The sequence below is a fragment of the Medicago truncatula genome, chromosome 3 (genome assembly GCF_003473485.1).
Source record: "Medicago truncatula cultivar Jemalong A17 chromosome 3, MtrunA17r5.0-ANR, whole genome shotgun sequence".
Classification (NCBI taxonomy): domain Eukaryota; kingdom Viridiplantae; phylum Streptophyta; class Magnoliopsida; order Fabales; family Fabaceae; genus Medicago; species Medicago truncatula.
Genome location: NC_053044.1, coordinates 3,398,995 through 3,418,107, shown reverse-complemented (window position 1 = coordinate 3,418,107; position 19,113 = coordinate 3,398,995). Strand labels below are relative to the sequence as shown.

Below are 19,113 nucleotides of genomic sequence, written 5' to 3'. Positions count from 1 at the left end.
AAGGAATAGAACCATGTGTACCACATTAACCATATACAAACAAAAAGAATGATATACAAATGATTTATGTGCCTTGAGAATGATATACAAGGTCGGTACTCCTATAGCCACATCCCACGTGAATTAGTGGATTCTAATTAACACTAGAATGCTACTATATACTCTCCATAACAAGTTAAAGTGCAATTATATACACAAGAGAACCATGTGTGTCATTCGTTTCTTTTGTTTTTTTTCTTCAATTTTTTCAATTTTAAAATGGGGAAAATCAAGTTTAGAGCAATTAGAGCAAAGCAAGCATTTGACTAAAAGAAATCAAGTTTCGATTACTGATAAACATGGGTATTGAGCTTTAATGGGGAAAATTGAAAAAAAAAAAAATCAATTTTCGAATGACACTTGATTAGGGTTTAACAAAACTCGAATCAAAATCACAAACTCAACAAATGAAAAAGAGATTAAGCGATACTAACCTTTAAGGTAAAAGGAACATGCGATTTTGCATACGAACCAACTCGAATCACGAACTTTTCATCCAAATTAGGGTTCACGTTTTCCCTAATTTGTTTTCTCTCTCTCTCTCTCTATCTCTTCAAACCTTGTTTCTACTTCTGTATTGCAAAACGCAGCGTTTTGCCTTTTTGCATGCCTTCACAGTGTTTTTTGACGGTGGGTTAACGGAATGACTAAATTGTACACTTTTACAAAGTTAAAGGACCTATCTGTTACAAAACAAACTTAAAGGACCTATCTGTTACAAACGTCAAACTTAAAGGACCTGTGGTGTAATTAAGCCAAAACTATATTTAAGTAATCAAGGATTAACTACACATAAGTAGAAGGCAAACATATAACAAGCTGCACCGTTAGATCTTTTTAGATGACAAAATCAATCATCATAAACACAACATTCATAGACATAGGAAACTACATATTGTGCACGATGCTTCAAATTATATGTAGAAGGTCAACAACCTCTAGTGCTAGGAAACCAAAAAAGTCAAAAGCAAATGGTCTATAAAATATGTTGATTGTGAGAATATGTTTTATCATGTTTAACCATTTTTCTTGACGCAGTTTTTAAGAATGCATATCCTACCGTAAAAGTTGCGACCCCTAATCCTACAAGTATTAAACCCTAAAAAAAATTATATATAAGTAATGTGTCAGCTTGGATTCTACTTAAGTACCAAGAAAATGAATTCTCCTATATTTTGAAGCTTTAAATGTTACTCCCTCTGTTCCTTTTTAAGTGTCTCTTTTAAAGATAATATTTGTTTCTATTTAACTGTCAGTTTCAAAGTCCAATGCAACATTAAATGTTATTTTACCAATATTATCCTTAGTTATTTATTGCGGAGAGAGAGAAAAATATATGAAATGAGATATTAAATGAATAAGGTCATTATAGTAAAAATACAACTTATTACATAAAAAATAGTAACAATCATTGATTATCTTAGTTTATGTAAAATGTCAAAATGTGACAGATAAAAAGGAATTGAGGTAGTAGTCAGCAAGACCAGTTTTTTATCCCATGACCAATTATATGAATATCATTGCTAAGCCAATGAAAGAGACGTAGAGATTGTTAGAATCTAAACAGTTTGGATGACGTGGATATATAAAATATAATTCCATATTGAGAAGCAAAAAAGTTTCCATATTGTGTAAAAAATAATAGTCTTCCCATTGTATTACTTTGGAAGAAATTACACAAACCTTGCTCAAGTGTTCTTCCCTTAGTATCATTTCTTTTTTCTTTTTTTTGGTTCAAATTAAATTTATCCTTTCTTTACTTCTCAAATATTTGATATAATAAACCCTTTTTCTTAAAACCTATCTATCCTGATTATTTCTGCAATTTATGAAATGGGCGTTGAAAAGCTTAGATCTTGTACAATCTACCTTGAGAACTCTAAGCCCTACATTGCTATGATCCTTTTACAATTTGGCTATGCAGGCATGATTATTATAAGCAAGCTTTCTCTCAATGGAGGCATGAGTCATTATGTCCTTGTTGTTTATCGCCACGCTTTTGCAACCGTTGCTATAGCTCCATTCGCCATAATCTTTGAAAGGTTTGTATAACAAAAAAGTAAATAAAGAAGAATTCATCATGAACATTTTTTGTTTTTGAATTTCTCTACAAATAGATGCTGATAAATTGGTTTCACTTTTCCAGGAAGTCTCAACCAAAGATTACATTTCCCATTTTCATTCAAATTTTCCTCCTAGCTTTGCTTGGGTTAGCTCCCTATTTTAATGCAATAGTTTTAATATATGCATATTTTAGAGCACATTAGATATCCATATAGGAAAATGTTGCATACATTAATTTAAATTAATAATTTAAACAGGCCGGTGATAGATCAAAACTTATACTATGCTGGGTTGAAATTAACATCTCCAACCTTCTCATGTGCAATGACCAATATTCTTCCAGCAATGACTTTTGCAATGGCTGTTTTATGCCGGTAAATAAATAATTACTGATTCAACCTATATATATATATATATCAAGTGCCTAAAAAAAAGTTATTCTTAATTTATTTATTATTTATTTATAAATGGATTCATTATATGGAAAAAAAGGATGGAAACGGTTAACATGAAGAAGTTAAGATGCCAAGCAAAGGTGATTGGAACCATTTTAACTGTGGCTGGGGCAATGTTGATGACCTTATACAAAGGTCCTATTGTGGAGTTATTTTGGACTGGACATATATTTCATAGTAAAAGCAATGCAACAAACATCACAAGATCCTCAAGCAAGAATAATTGGTTTTTAGGTTCCATTTTACTAATCATTTCTACCATTGCATGGGCATCACTCTTTGTTTTACAAGTAAGATCTCATGATAATTGATAAAAATATTGGATCCATAATACTTAAAAAAAAAACTTTCATATATATAGCGAACAATTTAGAGACCGAAAAAATGTCAAACTAGTCGATCACTGGCATTAACTACTAGTGTACTAGCGACTTTTTACACATCAATCTCTAAATCGTCGCAAACTCATTTATAAATCAACTTTTTTTACAAGAGTTTAGAAATCGATTTAACAACAGATATTAGAAAGAATTAGTTGCTAAATCAATCACAATTAAGACTGAAATAATCCGATCACTAAATTTGTACTAATTCCTTTAAAAATAATTACACAAATCAATCTCTAAATCTTCGCAAGTTCATTTAGAGATTGATTTAACAACATATTACAAAATTTGGTCGCCTAAATCGACACGATCATTAAATTTGTCACTAATTAACGAATTTTCCATGAAATCATGTTTTTAATATGCTCATACATGTTTTTAATCGTTAGCTTAACATTAGATAGCTCACATTTCGACTTTAGTAAAATGAGAACATAGAGTTGAAATGTGAGTTGTTTGATCTTAATCAATGGTCGAAATCGGTTAATTGCGTGATTCTTCTCTTCTGTGATCATGTTAATTTTATTATTTGTTAAAGTTAGTTACAATTTTTTTTTTCTTTCATGATATTGGGCAGGCTAAAGCAATAGAAACATACAAGAATCATCAGCTAACACTCACATCACTTATATGTTTCTTTGGCACGATTCTATCTTTTGTGACCACTTTGATTATGGAACACAATGCTTCTGTGTGGACAATTGGTTGGGATATGAATTTATTTGCTGCTGCCTATGCCGTAAGAAATATTATAGTTGACATTCTCCATTTCAATATAGTTTTATCATTTAAATAGTGTTTAATTTAAAATAGTTGTGTCTATTGCTCCCCTCCATTTCTTTAGAACATAAAAAATATTTCAACTCTTGAATATAAGAATATTTAAGTTCTTTCATTTAACTGAAAGCTAATTTTGGTATAAAAACACACTCTAGGGGCACATAATTACTCATTTAAAATCTTAAGATATTTTAAGTTAAAATGCTTTGCTAAAAAAAAAATATAATGATACAATAAAATTCTTATAAAAACGCCCCACGGGCATAATTTAATTGGTGTAGAGACATTGCATATAATATACAGGGTTGGGTTTCAAATCCTAGATAATCTATTTATTTATCTTATGGGATGAATATCTAGTTATTAGGCTATTTGACAAAAAAAATATAAAACCTTTTTGGTGTTATTTAAACCTTTATTGGTTGTATTTTTAAGCATTAATATTACTGTCCTGCACAAGAGTAGCATGAAAAAAATTCTTGAAGGGACAAGAGTTGCAAATTGTTAACTTAATTAATATCTATGATATGATTCCTTTACTTGCAGATGGCTACTAGTTGATTTTTGTTTTTTTTTTTTTTAATGATTATGATTCCTTTTTGGTTTTAATTAATGCTAGTAGCATCAGCCAAAAAAATGCTAGTAGCATCAGCAATAAATAAATAAAATAAAATGTTAGAAGTACATATTTTGATTGTTTTATTTATTTATTTTAAAATGGTATCAGGGGATTGTTGCATCAAGTATATCATACTACATACAAGGATTGGTTATAAAAAATAAAGGGCCTGTTTTTGCATCATCATTTAGCCCTTTGATGATGATCATTGTAGCCATCATGGGGTCCTTTATCCTTGCAGAGCAGATTTTTCTTGGAAGGTATAATTTCTAGGTCAATGCCTCCCTTCTCCTACATAAAGCCACTCAATTTTACAGAATTATAAAACTAGATATTAAATTATTAATAAAAAAAAAGTCTAATTAATCATGAAAATAGGGATAGACAATATAGATCTCCAAATTTTGGTGGCTCTAATACTTTAATACCGATTTTATGTTTTTTAATTTCTAATTTTACATATGTAATTCAACGTTTTTCAGAGGGGGTGGGATAATTGTAAAAATATATAATATTTTAAAATCATAGACTAACTACATTTTTTTTATGAGTCTTAAAATATTTTATTTAGACACCTGTCAAAAGATATTTATTGAAATGTTTTATTTTGACAAATAATATAGCACATTTCATCAAATCTTAAAAAATCACACTCTATGAGATGATTCTTTTTATTATAATTATAATAATGAAAATACTATAAAGGGTAGTTTTTTTTTTTTTTTGGAGAGAACTATAAAGGGTAGTTGAAAGCCGTACACATTTTTTTTAAAAATAAACAAATAATTAAAACTTTTTGTGATATAATTATACATTTATACTAATTATACTAATTAATTAGTTGCTCTATAAGGTGTTCGGAAATGATAGGCTGAAGAAGAAAAATAAGCACAACCATTACACAAAAATATAACGTGTAAATTTTAAAATCGAGAGAAAACCACGATCGTTGTCTAAACCGACAATCAGAGAATTATTACTATGTGAAATTTTTTATAACATATAAACTTCTCTCACTCTTATCCCCAATGCCGCAGTACAACCACACTCACACAAAGCAAATATTTAAACTAAGTCAGATATATGTTTACTTTACAAAACTAAGCGATATATAAGACTTCTTTGATAACTAATATTTTTTAACCTCCTTCTTTATTCAAGAAACTTGACAATCAAATCCAACAATCTCCACCTTGATTGTAAGAGTTTTATATTCCGCTTTCGTTGTCTATACCGACAATCATACTCCACCATAAAGAGTATACTTCACCTGAAGCTGAATCATTTCAAGAATTTATTCATGTCGAAACCCTGCTGAAAGATTATGTGTGTTGTTCTAAATCCGCTATTAATAACTTGTCATTTTGCATGGTGTAGCGGAAATACCAAAAGGACAAACTTTCTCTTCTAGATAAGATCACCATCCTCTCCCAAAGCAAGAGAGACGTTGCTAGCACTTGCCTCAGAGTTTTCTTTCAGCGTCTTGTGTAATCCTGATTGTATCAGCACATCCTTGACACATACTTTCCACAAGGCAAAGTTGATTCGTCCATCAAACTTCTCTATGCCAAACTTCATTGCGTTTGAACAAGACATAGAAGTTGCACAATACCATCCTTCTTCAGCACTTTCACAATATCACACTTTTTTTTTCTTCTGATGTAGAAGATCAGACAATGCTGCAACCACGGAGCATACTAAGAATTGTGATATCTCACCGAATCGAAGCTCATGATACCACTGTTATGAAATAATAGGGCTGAAGAAGAAAAATAATCGCAATCACTACACAAGAATATAACGAGGAAACTCCAAAACCGGAGAAAAAACCACTATCGTTGTCTTAACCGACAACCAGAGAATTATTACTATGTGAATTTTTTTTACCACACATAGACTTCTTTCACTCCCACCTCAATGTCCCAGGACAACCACACTCTCACAAAGCAAATATTTAAATTAAGTCAGATATAAATAAGTTTAAAGTTCTATTGACTGATGCATCTAAAAACAAGGAACCTAGGTTTAATATATAGCCTTGGTCTTCCCTTTGCTTCACCAAACTAAGCGATATGAGACTTCTCTAATAACTAATATTTTTTAAACTCTTTTTTTATTCAAGAAATTTGACAATCAAACTCAACATAAGGCTTATTAATTACCAAGATGACACCTCTTGGAGTGAAAATAACTTTAAAGAGTTTTAGTTTGTGTGTTAGACAGGATCGCCTGAGGGTGGGCACAAATTTTTTTTGGGACATATGCTAACAAGTATTTAAGGGACATTAGGTTTTATGAAAAATATTGCTCGCAAAATTAGCTGCCTTCATATTAATTACAAAAAATTAAAATGAGTCAATAATAAAAATAATAAGAAAACAAATAGCTAATGCATCATTTATGTTATAATATGATATATGAAATGGAATAGATAATTGTCCATGTGAACATAGCTAAGTTAGTAAGGACAATATATAATATATGCAGTGGTTGAAGTTCGAACCCCACACATTTATTGTTTTTGGATTGTACGTTTTTATGTAAAATAAAATTTAATAGGAAACATACATTTCTTGATGAGTAAATAGTCAATTTCCCCCCTGAAATTGTAAATTTCATCAATTACCCCCCTGAAATTAACAAAACTTCAATTACCCCCCTGAAATTTCACAACGTTAGTCAATTTACCCCCTCCGTCAAATTTTTCTGTTAGTGAACATGACGTTTTGCAAATACCCCCCTGAAGTTTTGCACTTATGTGCAAAATGCCCCCCAAACTTAAAAATTTATATTATTTTTTCCTTAAAAAAAAAACAATTAATAGTTAAATATTAAAACTAACTATTAATTTTGGAATTTGGGAAAACTACATGCATATATACATCAAAATAGGCTCAAAAATGGGAAAAAATATGTATTTTTTAAAGTGACAATAATGAGATGATTTGTGGATTAATATTGGGGGTTGTGTAGTTTAAATGGTTTGAGCAAATTGTTGAAGGAGTTGGAGGAGTTAAAAGACTAAGATGGTGAAGGAGAAAATATAAATTTAAATATGATTATTAATTTGTTTATAAACCTCTAAAAATAATAATTTGTCTATTAGAAATAACCATTATTGTCACTTTACAAATACACATTTTTCCCTATTTTGATGTATATATGTATGTAGTTTTTCCAAACTTCAAAATTAATAGTTAGCTTTAATATTTAACTATTAATTGTTTGTTTTTAAGAAAAAAATAATATAAATTTTTAAGTTTGGGGGCATTTTGCACATAAGTGCAAAACTTCAGGGGAGTATTTGCAAAACGTCATGTTCACTAACAGAAAAATTTGACGGAGGGGGTAAATTGATTAACGTTGTGAAATTTCAGGGGGGTAATTGAAGTTTTGTTAATTTCAGGGGGTAATTGATGAAACTTACAATTTCAGGGGGGAAATTGACTATTTACTCATTTCTTGATACTAGTACACCTCTCTCTCTCTCTCTCTCTCTCTCTCTCTCTCTCTCTCTCTCTCTCTCTCTCTCTCTCTCTCTCTCTCAAAAATCTAATCCTCCGACCTCTCTCTAGTTTCACCCAAAACAACCACCGTCCTCCTCTCGTTTTCCAAATCTTGTTACTGCGATGTAGATCCTTCAATCGGTGGTTCGACGAGAGCTGTATCTCCGCACCGCCTTTCACTCCTCTCCACTGGTGATCTCTTATCCCATTCATTGATCATCCGCTAGGTCAATTTTTGCATCGTCGTGCTTTGGTTGGTGTGAGGATGAGCTGTTTCGGATTCCTGCTTTCTTTGCTGGGTTGGTGGACTTTCGGGGGATTTTTGATTCTTGCTCACTCGGTTTCGGATTTCTGCTGATTCGGTTAAGCTGTTGGTTGGTGGATTTTTGGACGGTGAGTCGGTGGGTGGATTTTTTATTCCTGCTCACTCGGTTTCGGATCTCTGCATATTCACTTTTCATCCATTTTTTGTAACTTGGTTTCGCGCCCGTACGCGGGTTCGCTAGGTTGCTTAGGATAGATTAAAGTAGATCCACTTAGACTGCTTTATCACGCTGTATTCCCGTTTGGGTTATCCTGGGTCAGGTCTTATGTCCCCCCAATCTTTGTATCTTTTTCTTTTTATTTAATATATTTTCTGTTTGCTTAAAAAAAAATTAATAAACAAGTTAAACTAATAAAAAAGAATAATAAAATATTAGGTTGATATTTTAAATTGACAATCATTTTGAGAACGATTTACAAAATTATATATCTTTTAATTATTATTTTTTTAGGGAATATCTTTTAATAATTTAAAACACATTATTTAATTATTTAAAGTTTCTTCGTACGTGTCTTTGATAGCTTTAATATAAGTAATCTTAATATTTTTCTATTTTAGGATCTCCACCTAATCTCTCTAGGCACTCTATCATACACCTCCAAATCAAAGAAAACTAAGTGCAAGTCTTTTTTTATCCGTCTGATATTGCTCCATCATGCGTCGAAGTAGGTAGATAACTTTCATAGTCGATCTCACAAGCAAATAACTAAATTAATTATAAGTAACTCGAGTCTCTTTTCTTAGTCTTCGTTCAATCACATTTTCCCATAACTTCATGGTATGAATTATAAGTTTAATTCTTCTATAATTCACACAATTTTGTATATCCATCTTGTTCTTATAAATCGGAACTAAAATGCTTCTTCTCCATTCATCCAATATTTTCTTTGTCCTTATAATCTCGTTTAAAAGTTCGGTGAGCCACACAATTCCTCTACCTCCAATACTTTTATATACTTCAATTGGTATGTTGTCTGGCTCAACATCCTTGCCATTACTCATCCTTTCCAACATTTATTTTGCTTTGTGTTCTTGAATCCGACGATAATAGTTATAGTTTCAATTCTCCTATTAGATGTCTAGCATGTTGAAGTTTGGTAAGATTGCATATCCTTCATTAAATAAGTTGTAGAAATACCTCTTCCATCTATCATTTATATCTCTTTCACGAATCAAAACTTTACTCTTTTCATCTTTAATACACTTCACATGATTCATGTCTCTTGTCTTTCTTTCTCGTCCCTTAGCAAGCTTATATATAGATTTGTATCTATGGTACCTAAAGATTAATAGAATCGACAAAAGCTTGAGTACTTGCTTCGCTCATCGCCTTCTTGGTCTCTTTCTTAGCTATCTGATGTTTTGCCCAAGTTATGACATTCTTAAACCTAGACCAATCTTTAAAACATTCCCTTTTGATTCAAACTTTACTCTGAATAATGTCACTTCACCACCAAGATTCTTTACCCCTAGTCCAAAACCTCTCGAATCTCCCGTCTCTTTTGCTACTTCTTGTCCCACATATTATTTGCGCTTCCTTGTGGTTTCCTGGAATCCACGTTTAAAATCTCGAGTTGGGAAATCCTTTATTATTTACCCTTAAAATGTCACCACTTGATTCATGGTGCCCCACCTTGGCTTCTTCTGTCGCTCTACCCTTAAACCTTACATCCATAACAAATACTCTATGATGAGTAGATAAAATCTCTTCAAGTATGACTCTACAGTCCAAACAAATCTTCATGTCAGACTTCTTAATAAGAAAGAAATCTATCTAGAACATGTCACCGCACTCTTGTATGCGATAAGATGCTCCTCTCTTCTCACAGGCAATAGTTAGGTGACATGTTCTCAGATAGATTTTTTTAAACGAAGAAATTTAATTAAAAATTCAAATCATTATAGTTTGAAAAAAAAAAAACACAAATTATAATTTTTTTATTTTTTTTAGAATTGAAAGAAGACAAGTTTTCAGTTCGTTTTCTGTCTTTGTTTTTTCAATTTCTTAATCTAACATGATAATTTGGTTTTTGGACTTGTGAATGCAGTGTTATTGGTTCCATCTTAGTTGTCCTAGGCTTATATTCTGTTTTGTGGGGAAAGCACAAAGAACTTCTGGAAAATAAAGTGGCGCCAGATGATATACCCTTGCCTATGAAGGGTGCTCAAGTAAATGGAAATATAGGGACATTTTGTGAATCAATTGATCAACTTTGTGAAGCAAAATCAGATCAGAAAGTAGAATCAAACATTTCTATCGTTATTATTAATTACAACATAACTTTGTGACTCTGTTGTATTGATTCATGCATCTCCTGTTTTTTATATTTTAGTGCTTTGATAAAAAAAACATATATAAGCTAATCAAAAGCATAAACAGTACGAAATATTTGTATTTGTGAACTACAAATTGGACAAAACGATGAAATTTTCGTTGGTGAATTGTGCAATAGTTCCTTGTTACCCTATTTAAACATTTGAATTCGCTTTATCTATAGGCTTGGCAATATCTTGGGTAATTAGTTGTTTATTGTATAGTGAATAAGATATATTGGATCTTATGGATTTGAAGTAAAGTAATCTATCAATGAGACATATAGCATAATCACTATGCACCTTTGTGGAGCATTTAAAGGAGTGGGAGAAGCATGGAAGCAAGGTTAACCTTGATAAAAATAACGTTTGTCTAATAATAATTCAAGCTTATGTTAATTTTTTCTAATTTATGGAAATAGCGTTTGTAGTTTTAACTATAAACATAATTTCTACATTCAAATTAAAGTTCAACTAGTTTTTATCGCCGCAAAACAAAAATACACTTGCATTGAAGTACATCTTATATTACCTTATTAAGAGGTCCTTCAATGCACGTGTATTTTTCAACAATATGTCATGTTCATTTATTAGATAATGTGGATTAAGGGAGTAACTCGAAAGGCAATACAAAAAATGTCACACATATATCCAAATTGGCAATAGCAAATTAACATGGCAATGGCAGAGGCAATTTAAGATCTATCATGCATATTTGTCACACATATGTTCCAAAAAGTACCTCAAAATATCTCCAAAAGCATGCACAGAAGTACATAACATACCCAAAACATGTTGGCATAAAGTTACAGCTCAAAAGTTTACATCTCTACTGTCATTTCTTAACGTGGGATACACTCTGCTTGTTCAACGATTCACCATGCCAAATCCATGTTGTATAATTTTGAGAAATCCCTTCACATATAAGATGGTTCCGTATTTCCTCAGGAGTTTGCTTTGGACTCCGATTCCCACATTTAACACAAGGACAAGGATACATTCCGTTACTATTAGGAAGGTTTCTTTCAGCAAATTGGAGAAAATCTGTCACTCCATTCTCATACTCATCGCTTAAGCGGCTAGCTTTCATCCAACTACGATCCATAACTTCATTACAAGAAAATATACACAGATTATTGACTCTCAAACGAGAAACTAAGGCTTCTGTCAAATATAAATAACTAAAACAATTATATAGAAACATCACGACATTAGCATGAGACCAGTTTTGATTGTTCTCAGAAAAGGAACCAAAGCTGTAATCATGTTCATTTCACTAGATAAGAACTCAGGTGATTATTTCCTATATCAAAATACTGATTTTTTCCGCCTTAGACCATATACCAGTATGCCCCTTGCTAAGAAACTTAAGGTCACTATAATCAACAAAGTCAAGTAATCAATGCGTATATGAAAGACTAGTTTTTATACCTCTGTGAAGCTAAATATGCACCTTGATTCTTGATCGCTTTTTTTTCCAACAACACTTTAAAAATATTATTTTTACCAAATATCAAACTATGCACCTTGATTCATGATCCCTTACTTCCCCAGTGACACTAATAATATTACGTTTGGCAAATCTCAAGAATACCCTGCAGTTGTGCAAAAATTTTAAATGACAAAATTACTTTGGTTCTTACTGCACACACAAATTCCCTTATGATCAATTATTGACAATACATAGAATTCCATGTAAGTCAAGGTTCTTTCTCCCAATAGATAAAGGGCTTATTTCGTTTGGCTTATTTAAGCTTACATATTGGCATAAACACTTGTGAGACTATGTGAAAGAGCATATCAAAATAGTTTATAGCATGTCTATTGTCTATAAGCTCTCTCAGATAGCTTATGAAAACAGTTTACAATTTATATAAAAACAACTTGACTTAATTTTATCTTATGTTATAGAAATAGCATATACATAATTGCTTATCAAATAAGTTTTTATATATAAGTTATTTCAAAGTAGTGTTTTATCTTACACCATATTTCTATCCAACTTATTAACCTCTGGAGCTTTCTTAATAGTTTATCTTATTGTCGTTCTTGGTCTTTCTTTGCCTCTAGCGATTTGATTATCCTCCATCTAATCTATTCTCTTTACTACACAGTCTACATTTCTTCTCTCTACATGCTAAAATCATATAAGTCTAGTTTCTACCATTTTTTTAACTAGAGGTGTTACCCCAAAACTCTCTCCAATATTGTCATTTCTAATTCTATGTCGTCTAACCTAACCACACATCCGACACAACATCCTCGGTTGACATCCAATGTAAAAAAATTTCAAATCTCTCTCACATGAATTATGCTATATGTGTTTAATTAAGTTGTTTATCCAAACAAAGACAACTTGATAACAAATGCAACCATAACAAACAAGAGAATATTATAATATGGCTATTCATCAAACAGTTGGTGTGCGACCAATGATGCCTTCAAATTTAGTTCTTTTTATATTATAATTAAAAAGTTTATGTGAGTTGGGCTCCGGGGCTCACCACATCGCCAGGGTACAAATAACGCTGAAAAATGTATTTACAGATCACCCACCAAAAAGTTCCTCGAGTTTTTTCAGAAAATTAAACAGCACAAAACCAACACAGCAAGATTTGAAATTGAAAATGCACTTAAAACTAGAACCGAAACAGCATTTGAAAGAGGAAAAATGGAGTTTCTAACCTCTTATAAAGAAATTCCAGGTAGAAGGCTGACGAAAGACGGAGCAGGGACGGAGAAAAGGATAGGACGCAGTGACGAGAAAGACTTTAGGAATGAGCAAAGAAAAATACAAGACACTTTGTGAGCTATTTGAAAATATAAAACACCTTTCACATCGGGTGGAAACCTACCCGACATGAACTTATAAATTATTTTTGTTTTTTTGAACCAGAGTTTGTGGCTCTTTTTGGTGATGTGATTTTGATTTATAACTTACTATACTTATATAAGTTTTTTTTTTTATTTTTAAAAAAGATAAAATGGAATTTATTAAAATTGCAATGAATCTTAACCAGCACAAGGAGTGTTAGGTTATGAGTCTTAAAGTAACAGCATACAAAGGATAGATGAGGAGCCCCCAATGAAAAACTCATACATCCGTGCTTCAAAGAATAAATCCAAAAAACTTATAAGAAACGCCTCATTACAAAGAGCTATCTCCAAAATCAATAAATAAAAACACTAAAAACAAAACTATCACCACCATCAACATACTTACATAAGCTAATACGACAAAAAAAACTCATCTGATAACATTTTTTTTGAGAGTTTATGACTTATTTTTACTAATTTATATATTTTTTATTTTACTTTTGTAATCTTATTTGAAAGATAATTAATGAAAATTTTTTGCCCTTTGATGCTCAACAAATTCTTTGATGCTCAACAAATTCTTCAGTTGCCAATTTCTTTCTCTCAATCACAAGATGAGTTTGTGTGAGATGCTTCACGATCTACTATTTTTTTTCTGTGAAGAGTGCATACCGTTTCTTAGAGGCAAGGCGTGAGGCACTTCTCTCCCATAGCTCAATGCAGGACATTGACCAGCAAGTGTGGAAAAAATTGTGGAAAATAAAAAGTATTCCAAGACACATCCATTTGCTTGGAGGGTTTTACATGAAAAACTACCACTCAAATGATCATTTAAAAAAAAAGAATCAGTTGTGGTGTTCAATTTCAAATCTCTTTATGGATTGTCATTGGTCAAAACATATATGGTTTGCTTCTTTCATGGGTGTGGTGTTCAATTCACATGCTTCTAGGTGCGTGCCCTTTCAAGAGTGGTTGAAAAGAATTATTATCGATGAAAATGAGGATATTAATTATAGTTAATGTGTTGACCTTGTGTTATGAAATTTGGTGCATTGGAAATAAAAAATGTTTCGAGGGGATTAAAATTGATGTGGCTACCACTGGATAAAAGGTACAAAGATCTATTGCTAATTTTAATAGTGCTAATATGGTGTTGTTGGAGACGTTAAGTGGAGGTCCAAACTTACCCATATCTGATGTTCACTGGACACCCCCCGATAATGGTTGCTATAAGCTAAATGTTGATGCAGTATGTCCAATAGAGGGGGTAAGTGGGGTATTGATGTTGTTGTGAGATACTATGAAGGTATTGTGGTTACTGCTAGATGCTGTCAAGTCTTTTCATTACCAGATTCAGAGGTAGAAAAAGCTTTAGCTATGCGGAAGGGGTTGGAATTTGCAAAAGACATGTTTTTTCTAAATCTTATAGCGGAATCAGATGCTTTTAATGTGGTTCAGGTGCTGAACACTCATCTACAACATCCCAACTATGTTGGATCATTATTGGAGATTGCATTAATTTTAATGTATTTTTTCGTAGTTTAAGATTCTTGCATGTTAGACGTGAGGCTAACCAAACTGCTCATTATCTAGCTCAATACTCTCTTCATAATCCCAACTGTATATGGATTGAAGAGACCCCACCTTGTATTTCCGCAGTCTTGGCTTTTGATTTGTTGTCAGTTAATGAAATTTTATTTATCGTAAAAAAAATAAAAAAAATTAAGTTTAAAGATGAAATTCATTTTTTGGTAGTTTGACAAGGGAGGTATGTTTACAATTAGGGAGCTTCTATGGTGCAGTCAGGAAATTGACTTTTTTGGAAAAGTTAATTATGATCTTAATGTTTGATTCATTTTTAAATTGTTGATTACTGATTAATGATCAATAGTAATTCATCCAGTAATGCTTGCAACATATTGGACTTCTAAGTACAATTTTATCGTTGACATCTTTAACATGCAAACAGAGTTGATGATGTTATGTGATAGTCTTAAGTGTTACACTTTGTGGGGTGTTTCACTTAAAATAAGGTAGGATAAAATTAGATTAATAGTGTAGTCTTGTTAACATGATGAATTGATGATACCATGAGGAGTGAACTTTTGATGCCACTGTACAAATAGTGGGATGTTACTCACTATATTTCTGATGCTATAGTGTTAACTTCACCAAAAAAAGTTATTTTCATAATTTCACCGTAGAACTTTCCAATTAAGCTGCTTGCTTATAACTAAACTCTTGCACCATCAACAAGTTTAGCACATTTGATGGGATAAAACAACATTTACCACTGATAATTTTATGCATCTAATATGAATAAACCATCATCATAATATAGGTTAGACCAACTCAAACCATATGAAACCATACAAACAGTAGAAATGTCACACATATGTCAATCATCCTATCGTTTTTGAGGTACAACTGGTTGATACATATGAGACTCCAATAATAGTGACAACATATTCAATAAGAAATCAAATTAACTTGGAGATGCTTGAGAACATGTATCAAGTCTCTCAATAACTTGCTAACAATTTTAAACTAATGATTCACAACTATGTTCAACAAGCCAACGAGTTGGAGGCAAAACTAGCCAATCATTTTTTTATCACAAATCTTATTTTTTTTAAAGCTAAAATATGGTTTTAGTCCCTGCAAATATGCCTTGTTTTGGTTTTAGTCTCTGGTAAAAAAAAAAATTGTTTTTGGTCCCTGCAAAATTTTTTGTTTTTGAAAATAGTCCCTCCAGGGACTATTTTCAAAAACAAAAAATTTTGCAGGGACCTTTTTTAAAAACAAAATAATGGAAAGACAAGATAAGGTTGCAATTTGTTTAATCTGTCTTTACTTATCCAGTTCTTAATTAAAATTCGTTACGGATCAATTTATCCAGATCTCGATCTTGTCATGCATCTTTGTGGCTCTGTCTTCCATTTTCATGTGTGATTACTTATTTTCGTATGCTTTTGCAGGTTTATTCAGAGATTAGCATGGTTGGGAGAAACCCATCAAAATATGAGCATGAAGATGTTTATAGGATGCCTTTGCTATTGGCTACAATTTATGAATCTGCACGCCTTCTCCCAAGTGGTCCCATGCTGCAGAGGTGTTCTATGAAACACGGTGAGAAAATAGGCTAGATAAAGGTTATGGTTGTATTTATCTGTTCTACACAAAGGTTACGGTTATATTTACGTCCTCAAATTGGCACTTTTTCACTACTTGTTCATTAATGTTCATCCTTGTATCAGACTTGAGATTTGCAACTGGTGTAACCGTACCTGCTGGAGCTGTACTGGTTGTTCCTGTTCAATTGGTACAGAAAGATGCCTTCAATTGGGGGAAAGATGCAAGTGCTTTTAATCCATACCGATTTCTTTCGAACATTACAAAAGAATCAGGTACGAGGCCCCCGATACTCAGTTGATAGGTTTTGTACCTTATGTGCAACTACGAGATTTATAATTTAATATTGTTTAATCCTTCACTGTGGAATATGTCTGTTACCCTTCCATTATTGCAATACTTGGCACTCAAGCAATTAAACTAAATATGGGAGAAATTGTAGGATTAACTACTTAACACTGATGTTTGTGGCCTCCGATTGCACATTTAATTTGTTGCTTCCACCATAGAAAATTTATATCATCTATTGTTTGATTGAGATATTGTAAAAAGAATTAACTAGATAGGAGTTTGAAGGTATTTTTTGGGAAGTCATGATGCTGGGAGAAAAATCGGCTCAAGGTACCATCTTAGAAAATAGCAAAGTGAGAGAATGAAAGAAAATGAGAAACTGAAGAGATGAAAAGAAAACATCTAGATAGAATCTGAAACAAAAATGTTATCATAAAAGAGAGAGATGTACAAAAGTAGATGAGTTTATGGCTACTACACAATTGAAACATCGCAATAATAGATTATGGCTTAAAAACACAGAACAAATAACAACTACAGCAATAGAAATTCCAAAGATAAGTTTAAGGCTTAAAATTACACACATCGCAATAATAGATTAATGTACCATAGTATCTATCATACGCTACGATATTGAAGTCGTGTTAGGTTCTGTTTGGGAGCGTTTTATAACTCATCACTCCCATTTCTTTTTCCCCGTATTCTGGTTGTGGTATGTTGAAAATTTAAAAGAATTTTGTGTTCGATTTGGGATTAGAATTTACTATAATGTCTAGAATTGAATTTAACCTTTAGTGTCGGAAAAATTCTGATATTGACAGTTGTTCCTCATCCATCACAAATCTTTTGATATTGGTATTTCTTATAGGTTCAGAAGAACAACTTGATTATGGAATCAGCTCGTTTGTGCTAAATGATCCTTGTGAAAATGCAGCATTCCTTCCTTTTGGATCCGGTACGCGTGCTTGTGTTGGGCAGAAGTATGTTATCCAAGTTGTTGCCACATTGCTGGCATCATTATTCAAGAAATACGAGGTTTGTCCTGTGAATTATTATTCTTGTTACTTCTTTTACGAAAAATTGTCATGAAAACAATCTGAATCATAAAATTGCAGAACTGTAAAATGTTGAATTTTGTCATATGAGGAAAGGAAAACAAAAGCTATGGGAATAGGCAATGTAATGTTATGTAATAAAATGTTCGGTCTATGCGAACGAAATCGTGACACTTTAAGAGTGGCCTGTAACTTTTAAGAAGTTTATGTTCCTTCTACATCTGTAGCAATATTAGTACGTTTAGAAAATTGAATAGACCAAAATAAAATTTTTGATCACTGGCACACACTGAACATGATCTTCATCCAACGGTTAGTTCTAGCTATGGGGGATTTGAATGAAAAATGTTGTTATTCCATAATTCCGTGGATGTTACAATAACTTTAGTAATCAGGATATAATGTTCGGTATATAATATACATTCCTCCTTATGAACCATTGATATATTCACCATTACATAAATTTAAAGTTGAGTATAATGACTTCGGATTAAGTGACACTTTATTAAAGAGTACAATAGAATAAGATAATTAATGCTCTACTGAAAAGATAAAAATAACAATTATTTTTGAACTATTTTCCTTTGCAAGTACGATGCTTATTACAAGACAGATCGAGTTACATATATAATTTTTCTGTGACAACTAATCTTAGCCTATATATACAGATAAGGCTCAACACAGGCTCAGATGGTGACTCAGAACCAATCTCGAAAAATCCTCTTGTCCAGCATAATCCGAATTCACAAATAATTTTTGTGAGAAGGGACCAGTGAAAGAAACAGAAAGACAAGTATACTATGTATAGATAAAGTTGGTATTGTAATTCAAGTCAATCATGCAGGAAAACATCTGTGGAACGTTTATAGGTTTCTTCACACCTCGTCTTTTTCCTTTTTTTCCAAGATGAAAGGGGAAGCTCTATCAATATTAATGGCTCCTTGCGGTCATATGGAAGGATACAACTTGTGTTTATTAACTCAAGTTTTTTTCCTTCCTATTTTTAATCACTACCCTAGTGTTGCCATGGCACATGTTTGTGTAAGTTTTTTAAGCACACAGGGTATATATTGCTTCTAGGAGCCATAGGTTTTCCTTCCCCTTCTCTGGATAAGGAGCTCTTTCGCTTTCTTTGTTATCAACTTTTTTACTTCGGTAAGAAGTTTGTTTTCTTGTATCATCTTGATATTTGCAGAATAAAATGTACTTCATATTTTCTGTGTCTTCTTAGCTATCAAAATATAATTATGTTGTGACCAAATTTGATTTCGTTTAAATTGGATTTGTAAAACGTTGAACGTAAAATGATTTATGTTCAAATGTATTAGTAT

General features: G+C 32.0%; 2 protein-coding genes and 1 long non-coding RNA gene across 4 annotated transcripts; 2 read left to right on the top strand and 1 right to left on the bottom strand.

The window, feature by feature from the left end:
• Positions 1-1,673: 1,673 nt before the first annotated feature.
• LOC112420000 (WAT1-related protein At5g07050) lies at positions 1,674-10,477 on the top strand. Of its 2 annotated transcripts, none has more exons than XM_024778521.2 (7): positions 1,674-2,081; positions 2,186-2,248; positions 2,361-2,477; positions 2,596-2,848; positions 3,522-3,683; positions 4,452-4,603; positions 5,721-6,714. In XM_024778521.2, exons 1-7 carry the CDS (start codon positions 1,873-1,875, stop codon positions 5,752-5,754), a joined length of 990 nt encoding a protein of 329 aa, XP_024634289.1. In that variant the 5' UTR covers positions 1,674-1,872; the 3' UTR covers positions 5,755-6,714. The 2 variants fall into 2 exon arrangements, with proteins under 2 accessions (XP_024634289.1, XP_024634288.1); XM_024778520.2 differs by lacking the exon at positions 5,721-6,714 and adding an exon at positions 10,223-10,477 and having other exon boundaries at positions 1,678-2,081.
• A 644-nt stretch (positions 10,478-11,121) lies between these two features.
• Positions 11,122-13,417, bottom strand: LOC112420017 (uncharacterized). Its single transcript, XR_003010234.2, has 2 exons — positions 13,173-13,417; positions 11,122-11,594 (listed from the first exon to the last, which is right to left on the bottom strand). It is a non-coding gene; the product is annotated as an uncharacterized lncRNA (long non-coding RNA).
• A 2,688-nt stretch (positions 13,418-16,105) lies between these two features.
• LOC112416069 (cytochrome P450 714B2) lies at positions 16,106-19,007 on the top strand. The gene is made up of 5 exons (XM_039832235.1): positions 16,106-16,131; positions 16,283-16,433; positions 16,562-16,711; positions 17,596-17,762; positions 18,451-19,007. Exons 1-5 carry the CDS (start codon positions 16,114-16,116, stop codon positions 18,556-18,558), a joined length of 594 nt encoding a protein of 197 aa, XP_039688169.1. The 5' UTR covers positions 16,106-16,113; the 3' UTR covers positions 18,559-19,007.
• Positions 19,008-19,113: the final 106 nt, after the last annotated feature.